The sequence below is a fragment of the Salminus brasiliensis genome, chromosome 6 (genome assembly GCF_030463535.1).
Source record: "Salminus brasiliensis chromosome 6, fSalBra1.hap2, whole genome shotgun sequence".
In the NCBI taxonomy this organism is placed as follows: domain Eukaryota; kingdom Metazoa; phylum Chordata; class Actinopteri; order Characiformes; family Bryconidae; genus Salminus; species Salminus brasiliensis.
Window position 1 is genome coordinate 43,813,734 of NC_132883.1, and position 9,472 is coordinate 43,823,205.

General features: G+C 44.0%; 1 protein-coding gene across 1 annotated transcript; it reads right to left on the minus strand.

Moving 5' to 3' along the window:
* Positions 1-5,008: 5,008 nt before the first annotated feature.
* Positions 5,009-6,135, minus strand: prnpa (prion protein a (Kanno blood group)). Its single transcript, XM_072681141.1, has one exon. It carries the CDS (start codon positions 6,133-6,135, stop codon positions 5,551-5,553), a length of 585 nt encoding a protein of 194 aa, XP_072537242.1. The 3' UTR covers positions 5,009-5,550.
* Positions 6,136-9,472: the final 3,337 nt, after the last annotated feature.

Below are 9,472 nucleotides of genomic sequence, written 5' to 3' on the forward strand. Positions count from 1 at the left end.
GTATGGTTAGAGTGATCAACCTGGAATACTAATGTAGCTTCCTGTGAAACACACTGGATGTCACACACTGGCACACTGACTAAGTAATACTACTTGTAAGGTAAGGAGGCAACACCGAGAGAAGATCACGGCTGCCTGCTGCTGACAAACCTGAGCGGAGAACAAGCGGACGGGTGGAAAGCATCAACTACTGTATAGCCTTCTGCTTCTTCTGTAACACTGTAACACAAGAGACCACCCAGGAACAGTCCGTCATCTTCAACATCTCCTTTATTTGTCTCCTCTACGTCTGTCCGCATGCCAGACCTCTTACTTTCCCTCACCTCGTCACTCTCTCGCCCACTCAAACCTCTCTGGTTTCCGTTCCTCTCGTCGTCCCGATCTGGTCTTCTTCTCAAGTGCAGGACTTTTCCACGCAGCCAAACCTCGTGGGAGCCCGCTGATCCGTCGCGCAGATATGTATCCCTCCTCACTCATATTTATTCATGAGCACTGCAGTGGTAATGCAGTTCGACACTGTCCTTCGGCCTCCACTGGTCTTCTGTACAGGCGTCTCACGTAAACACGCTTCAATGTAGGCCCTGCTGCTTCACTACATATATGCACACATATAAAGCAATTTATGAAAGAAAAAACAAAGCCTGGATTTGTGGAGTTTTTTTTTTAATGTTGAAAATAATCTTTTATGATTGCTTTAAATATATTATTAAAAAAGCAGATTAAACAGATTAAAGCAGCAGTATGTAACACGGAGCAGCACTCTGCTATCCCGCCATGGAACTTGGAGACTTGGAGAGTCGCATTTGAGTAAAATCCTGTTACATACTGCTGCTTTAATCTGTTTAGCTTTTTTTTTTGCTCCCTGTTACATACTGCTGCTTCACTACATACATGCACACATATAAAGCAATTTTTGAAAAATAAAACAAAGCTTGGATTTGTGGAAATTTTTTAAGTGTTACAACCTTAATAATCTTTTATGGGTGCTTTAAATATATTATTTCTAAAAAGCTAAACAGGTTAAAGCAGCAGTATGTAAAACGGAGCACCACTCTAGGCTGAAACACTGCTACTCTGCTATGAAACACTGGTAGAGCCACAAAAGACCTCAAGAGTCATATTTGAGTAAAATGCTGTAATGCTACCCCACTGCCTCCATCCACATGCTTCTCTCACTTTACTGTCCTTCAGCTTGTCAACAAATGCCCAAATATGTACAGCTGTCCATGAGGGGGCGCTCAAAGCAGGATTTGTTAATAAAAAAAGTGAGTAAAAGTGTAAACGTGAGTTCTCACATTATACCATCAGTTTACCATGAATTGGGGGGAGACTGTAGGAGAGGAGGGACAACTCAGTGGACATTGGCCAGTGGGACATTGGGAGTTCAGGAGGCTTCTGCTTTGTGGTAGGAAGCCAGGAATGATAGATGGCAGGGTAAAAAGGGTGGTGCTGCCCGATTCTCGTCCCCTTGCGGATCAGTACATTGGGTAGGTATTCGAATGTAACAGTCATGTCCTGTTGGGCAGGAGGGTGCTTCAGTGTAGCTTAGCTTATGCTAGCCAGCCAGCCAGATACCTGCTCCACTGGCTGTTATATACATTTACACATATATACATTATAGGTAAGACAAAAGCCTAAAGTGTCTTAACGCTGGTTGACACCGCTGATGCCTGTTTGTATATAAATACATAAGTAATTACATTGGTTTTAGGATTAAAGGAGCTGTATACGATTCTGGAGAAGGAATGTTGATGTTTAAAGTAAACTCCTTCAGAAGCTCCACCATCAAAGTCATGCACATAGCGGGTTGGCAAACTGTTGCTTCAGTTGCTGCTGCTAAGCAAACCTGAAACCTCCTTACCTCTTTACATACCTTACAAAGTTCGGAGGTCTCTCCGCCGTCCAAATGCCTCACCAGTGTTTACAGAAGTCTTAGCCCCTGCCCCTCCCTTTTCCCCGTCCTGTGCACAAGCACAAATGCCCCCTTGTTGCTTTTTGGCTGGAATAGCGTTGAGTAGCTGGGTCTGAGCCACTTCCTTTGTTTCCCTTTGTTTACAGAGCCAAGCAAACAGACCACAGAGTTTACAGTTTACAAAAAGTACATTGGATTAAAATCGTATACAGCTCCTTTAAGTGACAGAATGACGGAGCTGAGGTGAAAATAGCTGTTCGCTTTTAGCCAATTTTTTTTTTCATACAACAAATCTCGTTGTTCTTTATATTAAGTGTTACATTTCGTGAGAAATGGACCAATAGGAATGCTCCAAAATGACTAATGGTATAACATCTTTTTACATTGACTTCCACTGAAAGTTTCTGAAGCTTTTTCCTTCTCCTGTAAAGTTGCTATTTGAAGATACAATTTTTGCGAGATTATAAACTCGTAGAGGCCTTAACCTAACATACAACGTAAAGTCTGTTTAATCTGCTTGCTCTCTATACCACCCTAATTTGTTCCCTTCACATTGTTGTGTAATCCTCTCTTTAACGACTCGCCGGTGAAGAGGATTCCACCCGTCTTCCTCCATGATGGGCTAACAACAGATTGACGTCACCTGAATGGAAACAGGCGCAGTACACAAGGTCAGAGGGTCAACGCTGAGAGTATAGAGGGATTCTTTATTGCTTCAGAGGCGCCACCTGACCGTAACACGTGTACAGGGCATTTCTGCGTACACTCCGCAGTCTTGTATGCAGTGTTTGAAGTGTCGGTATACAACAAGCATTAAAAGAGACAGCTCAGCATCACCAAAGCAGACACAACACATAAACACACTCAGTCTCTACCCGCCAAATCTGTATCATACAGTCCAGTACCATGGATACACTTCTCAAACAGAACCCCGTGGCCTCAAAACACACCAACACTCCCCAAAAAATGAGGGTGCTGCCAATGGTTCTTTGATACCATAGAACGGAGGCCAATCCATTATATTCACTGTTCCAGTAATGACCAGCGAGAACAAAATCCAGGTCCAAATTTGAAGACCTGGGCCATAGATTAACCCCTTTTTTTGGTTTGATTGGTCATACATTACCATTACCATTAACATTACTTCCCAACCAGGCCTCAGAACCTACCTACACTCTTAAAAATGAGGGTTCTACTAATGGTTCTTGAAGTCTGGACCTTGCTTCCAGATCCCAGCCCTGGACCTTGTAATCCCTGGTTGGTGTAATCCCTGGGTTGGAGAAGAACGATGATTGTAATGGAGATGTGTGAGGGTGAAGAACCTCTAATTGGAGAACAAAATCCTTGAGGTAATGAGCCTCATTCCCCAACATCATCCTAACCTTAGAAGGTTCTTAAGAAGATGAGGCCTGTTGTTCTTCATGGAACCCAAAGAGATTATTCTATGGCGTCAGTCAAGGAACCTGTCATTCACTGTTAACAGTACAAGGACCTTGGGGAGCTTTCCAGAGGTTCTTGCAGCTCAACAAGCAACAGTCTGCTTCTGAAAACATGTTCTTGAAGGTTCCTCAAAGCACCGTAATAATTGAAGAAACCTCCAGAGGTTCCTCAAGGATCTTGTCCATTTAACATAGTAGGAAGAGCTGACATGCTGTCATCTTCAGAATGGGTTCATCTAAGAACGTTTCTTAAAGCACCATTCTTCTCCATGCTTTCATCGAGGAGCTTGTCCTTCTATCAGTGTGTGACCTTCATCTTTAAGAGTGTGTAATGGAAGCCTGTGGGGAGATGGGGGCTGAAGGGGATGAAGATTAGGTTGAACACTGATGGCAAACAAGAATAGCTTCGTCTTCGCTGAGAGCTGAGAGTGCGTAGAGCTAGATCATGCCCCCAGATCTTAAACGAGATTTGTCTTCGCCTTGACGTCCACCGTATCCTGTCTACTGGTAATCTGATTATTGACCAATAAAGTGATTTGCCTATTTGCAGAGACCACTTCCTCTTCTCTCTGCATCTCCGTAGGGCCTTCAGACACCAGACACGTCACGTCTGTCTGGAACTTCTTAGAACAGCACGAAAGGACAGGATCTCCAAACCATGTGCAGGTAACAGACACTATATGGACAAAAGTATTGGGACACCTGCTCATTCATCGTATCTTCTGAAATCAAGGGTATTAAAAAGAGCTTATCCTGCTGTTGTTGGAGTGATTGTCTCTACTGTCCAGAGAAGAAAGGCTTTCTACTAGATTCTGGAGCTTTGAGCATTGCTGTGAGGATTTGATTGCATTCAGCTACACAGAAGCATTAGTGAGGTCAGGATGTTGGGTGAGGATCACCACCCCACCTCATCTACAACTCCCCAACTCCTCCATCCATCATTCTAGAGGACACAGTTCTTCACTTCTCCACAGCTCAATGCTGCTGGGGGGCTTTACACCCCTCTAGCCCACGCCTGGCATTAGGCAGCATGGTGCCCATAGGTTCATGTTCATTTATCTGCTCCAGAGAGTCCTAATGTATTGTCAGTTCTTCTCTCTACAGGGACTAGACAAGCTGCGTGTACATTTGCACATCTGTGCAACTCAAAGTAGCTGAATGCGTTCATTAGAAGGGGTGTCCACAAACATTTGGACATATAAGGTCAGTGGATCTACGCTCTTAAAAATTAAGCCGCTTCCCCCTTTTTGGAACTTGAACCCATCATTACCAGCAGCCTCAGCTTGCAGCTTGAGACGACAGCTCTTCTGAGTATCTGTGATAATAAATGCTTCATTATAGCAGTTTAATACTGTAGTAAATCACTGCTGTCACGCAAAACCATGTATCTCCATTTTACCATTTTTCACTTTTTGACATTATGTGAATCAATCTTGACATTGTGGCCGAATTCCATGATGAATGGACCAATAGAAATGCTCCAAAATGAGTTGGTATAAAATATATTTACATCGACTTTCATTGAAATTTGAGAAGGTTTTTTTCTTTTCTTGTGAAGTTGCAGTTTTGCACGACAGCAAGGATACAATCTTTTTAAATAACCAAACAAAAGTTATGAACTAAGATAATAAAAATAAAGAAAAATAAGAAAATGAGAAAATATTTACAGTGCGAAAATACAAACACTCACTCTGCAGGTATAATATTTACACATCAGGGCCTTGAACACATTCATTAAAGCTAAACGTTCGGGGTAAGGAGTCAAATTAGCTTTCAAAATTTGACTCCAACCCAGAGATTCGCTTGGGTAACAGATCTTCACACCTATGTAAGAAAAACGTCTCTTATAAAAGACCAAGAGTAGCAAACTTTGACCCAGTTTTGGTTCCTTGACTAAGGGTTTGATTGTTGGGTAGAAATTGCCAACAGATTTGTTGCTATGACTAATGAATCTTACATTTTGGTTCGTGAGTCACAATTCAGTTCATTTGGTGTTATTCCCAAACAGTTTTGTTGCTATGGCAATAAAAAAAACTTGAATAGCTTTAAGGATGGACTTCAAAAAAACTTCAATAAGATTTAACCGTTTGGTTCACAATCAAAGCGACGTTGTTGCCATAGCAACAGTTACGGGAATACTAGATCTTGAACGCTGGTGACGTGGTTCACAGTCTTTCCTTCAGGGCACTGTCCAGCTGTCTATGAGAGCCAGTGTCCGAATGCGAAGGACATGGCTGCCCCAAACAGCAAAACGCTGCCGTACGTGGGCCCCCTGCTGGCTGCACCGTAGTAGTACTCTGTGTCCGTCTCGTTTAGATCGGCGTGTCCGTGCCCATGTCCGTCATGTCTGGGGTAGCCATGTCCCCCGTGCCCGTGGCCGTATCCATGGCCGTAGCCGTGGCCGTAGCCCCCATAACCGTAGCCATGCCCGTACCCAGGTCGGGCCATGGAGCTCAGGCCGTGCCCCAGCACCATGCCGCCCAAAGCTCCGGCCGCAGCCGCCCCTGCCATCTTCCCAGCGCTGGGGCCGGAGGAGGCGTGGCCCCCAGAGTGGACGTGGCCTCCGGCGTGAACGTGTGGGGCTCTGTGGGTGTTGGCGTGGCCTCCTCCTCCCCAGCCTCCCCGGTTAGCTCCTCCTCCTCCTCCCCAGCCTCCTCCGCCTCTACCCATTCCACCACCGATGCGTCCAAAACCACCACCACGTCGGGACTGGACATCAGGGAACAGCGTTGTCAGGAGCAGCAGGCAGGCCAGGGATGAGACGACCCCACGCTGGGAGACCATGATGGAGGTCTGTGTGAAGTTCTGTGAGAGGAAGAAGGGACAACGGTCAAAGGCAAAACTTCTGAAGCATATTAAATTAATATGCTGAGTGGCGCAGCTGTCTAAGCGCTGACTCTATACTAAATATGCTAAATGGACAAAAGTATTGGGACACCTGCTCCATCATATCTTTTGAAATCAAGGGTATTAAAAAGAGCTTATCCTGCTTTTGTTGGAGTAACTGTCTCTACTGTCCAGAGAAGGCCTTCTACTAGATTTTGGAGGAGCATTGCTGTGAGGATTTGATTGCATTTATCAACAAGAACACCACCTAACCTCATCCCCAACTTCCTGACTCATCCAAAAAGCATTAGGTAGAGCACCAATCATCATAAAGCACCATAATGATGTCCTCCTGGTTCTGGAAATCATTCATGAAAACATTTAAGTGGTGTCTCAACTTCAGCTCAGGACATTGGCTGTTTAGTTGGATCAGGTGTATACAGAGCTGGGATGCATTAGGAATTTATAGTCCATCCCAGTGGTTCTCAAACCGGCCCCTCAGGGATCCCAGTCCACGTTGTGTTGTGACACACTAGAGGATTGAATGAATGAAGAGCGGGAGAGGGAGGGCAAGAGAGATGAGACCTTCTCAATGTAAGTAGCATTAGAGCTCATTGACCTAGGCAGTGCTATTTTGGCCTAAGCAAATTAACAGAAGCCCAAAGCCAATCTACTGGCCCGTGTGGTCTTTACACATGCAGTGTCCTCTACCACGTCCTGTTTATGAGGGTTTTCGCGTCCTTCAAGTAACTTTACCTCACTGCAAGACTATTTTCCTTAGAACATCCAGGTGGAAAGGAGCTAAGGCAGAGGTTTTGGGCCCCTGATCCCATTACTCTAAACCCTAGAGTCTCTCAGCAGTGAGAGAGTTTCTCCTGTAGAAGCTCCAGATCTCATCAGAACAGATAAAGCAGCTGAACATAAATCCAGTAAAAAGGAGAAACAAGAGAAACAGGAGCTTCTCATTCTGAAGAAAGAAAGTAGTGAGATCTTGTCGGTGAGCTAGTCTGAAGAACAGAGCTTGGTTCCTCCAGGGTTCTCCTGGACGCCCCCCAGTCCAGCCAGCACAGCGTGGAGGATGTGTTCAATTCCATCAGCAGCAGCAGCAGCAGCAGCAGCTCACCTGATTTACCATCATTAAGCCCTGATTTACCAAACCAGGAGAACCTTAAATAATACTAGACTCCATGAGGAGAACTTTGGAGATGTTCTAATGATGAACACAGTGATGGAGAACCACCTCCACCACTTTCTGTAGGAGTGTTATTATTAGTGTTTATTCTAATATCAGTGATTTACTGAGCAGAAAACCTCTTACTGTCCAGATAAGGAGGTAAGGGTGTGTGGGCGAGAAAGTCACCTAGACCCTGGCCTTCCAGGAACGGAACTGAATACCCCTGCTGTAGAGCTTCACACCCAAACTAGGACGTCCGTCACTGTCCTAAACAATGTCAGACGTATAATCTGGCTTAGATTGACGTCTGGCTTTAATTGACATCCTGTGACTGATCCCCCCACCCACACACACACACACACACACACACTTGTGTGTCTCGTGTCTTAGGTTTTCAGCCATTCAGGTCATTGAATTGTCCAGCTCAGTGGTGTCTAACTCCGCTCCTGGAGGGCTGTCTTCCCACAGACTTTGAATCCAACCCAAATCCAACCGCCCTGAGCCAACTAATCACTGCCTTCAGAGGAAGGCAGCTATGCAGGAGAATGGTTGGAGACCACAGGTTTGTGTAATATGAGATTATCTAATCGTCTCTTAGTGCATCACTGAAGTGTCTCATGAAGGCTCACTGAATGATCTCTTAGCAGATGACTGAATTATCTCAAAGAAGACCAACGAATCATCTCACAGATCTGTGAATTGTCTCATAGATTATAGAATTGTCTCAAAGAAGACACCTGAATTATTTCTAAGGTCACTTAACTCTCACAAATAACTAAACTGTCTCAATGAAGACCACTGAATTATCTCATAGATGACTGAATTATCTTGGATGACTGAATTATCTTAAAGATTGTGCATAGATGAGCGAATTATCTCAAAGACAGCTGAATTATCTCATAGATTACTGAATTGTCTCAAATATCACTGGATTATCTCAAAGATGACTGAATTATCTCAAAGATGACTAAATTATTTAAAAGATGGCTGAATTATCTCATAGGTAATTACTGAATCTTTTAGTAGGTCGCTGAATAATCTCAGAAGACGGCTGAAGTAGATTATTGAAATATCTCAATTAACATCCCAGACTTATCTCATAGATCACTGGTTTATCACTAAAATGTTTAGTATCTTACTAAATTATCTGGAGTGACATAATTAATGTCCAGCAGCAGATCCTGAAGACCATCATTGGATTTTTAATACTGGATCAGTGAATGATCTAACAGTAGATGATTGAATCACTTCAGATATTATCATTAGATTACATAGCAGAGTTCTCTGATTGGAGGTCGTTCAATTGGCTATTAGTTCATTACTGAGTGATCGCTTCACTGGATTATCTGGTATTAGTAAATCATTGGGCTCATTACTACCAGACACACCAGTGAAGAACATCAACATGGCCTTACCTTAGGCACCTGTGTTTTAGATGAATTACATTGAAGAGCTGATTATCTGCTCAGTAAAACACTGATATTAGAATAAACACTAATAATAACACTCCTACAGAAAGTGGTGGTGGTTCTCCATCACTGTGTTCATCATTAGAACATCTCCAAAGTTCTCCTCTCTCATGGAGTCTAGTATTATTTAGAGTTCTCCTCAGATCAACACCTGGTTTGGTGGTAAATCAGGGCTTAATGATGGTAAATCAGGTGAGCTGCTGCTGCTGCTGCTGATGGAGTTGAACACATCCTCCACGCTGTGCTGGCTGGACTGGGGGTCGTCCAGGAGAAACCTGGAGGAACTGAGCTCTGTTCTTCAGACTAGCTCACCAACAAGATCTCACTACTTTCTTTCTTCAGAATGAGAAGCTCTTGGATTTATGTTCTCCTGCATCTGTTTTACAGTAGAAGAAAACTCTTACTGGGGGTTTTCAGGGGGCTAAAACCTCTGCACGGTTCTGCACGTACTGAAGGTATTGGACGTGTTATAGAGAGCGAGATACTCTGAGAGAAGCCAGGTGATCTAAGGCCAAGAGGAGACTGTCTTACCTGCAGAGTGAAGGACTGAAGGAGGCAAATCCTCAAAGGTTTGAAGTTCTCCTGATCTTCTTCACGTTTGAATGAGCCTCCACTGAGGCAGAGCAATTTAAATATCCACACACACACACAC

Excerpts from the sequence above, each read along its gene's own strand:
- prnpa (XM_072681141.1), bottom strand. The coding sequence starts at position 6,135 with ATGGTCTCCCAGCGTGGGGTCGTCTCATCCCTGGCCTGCCTGCTGCTC.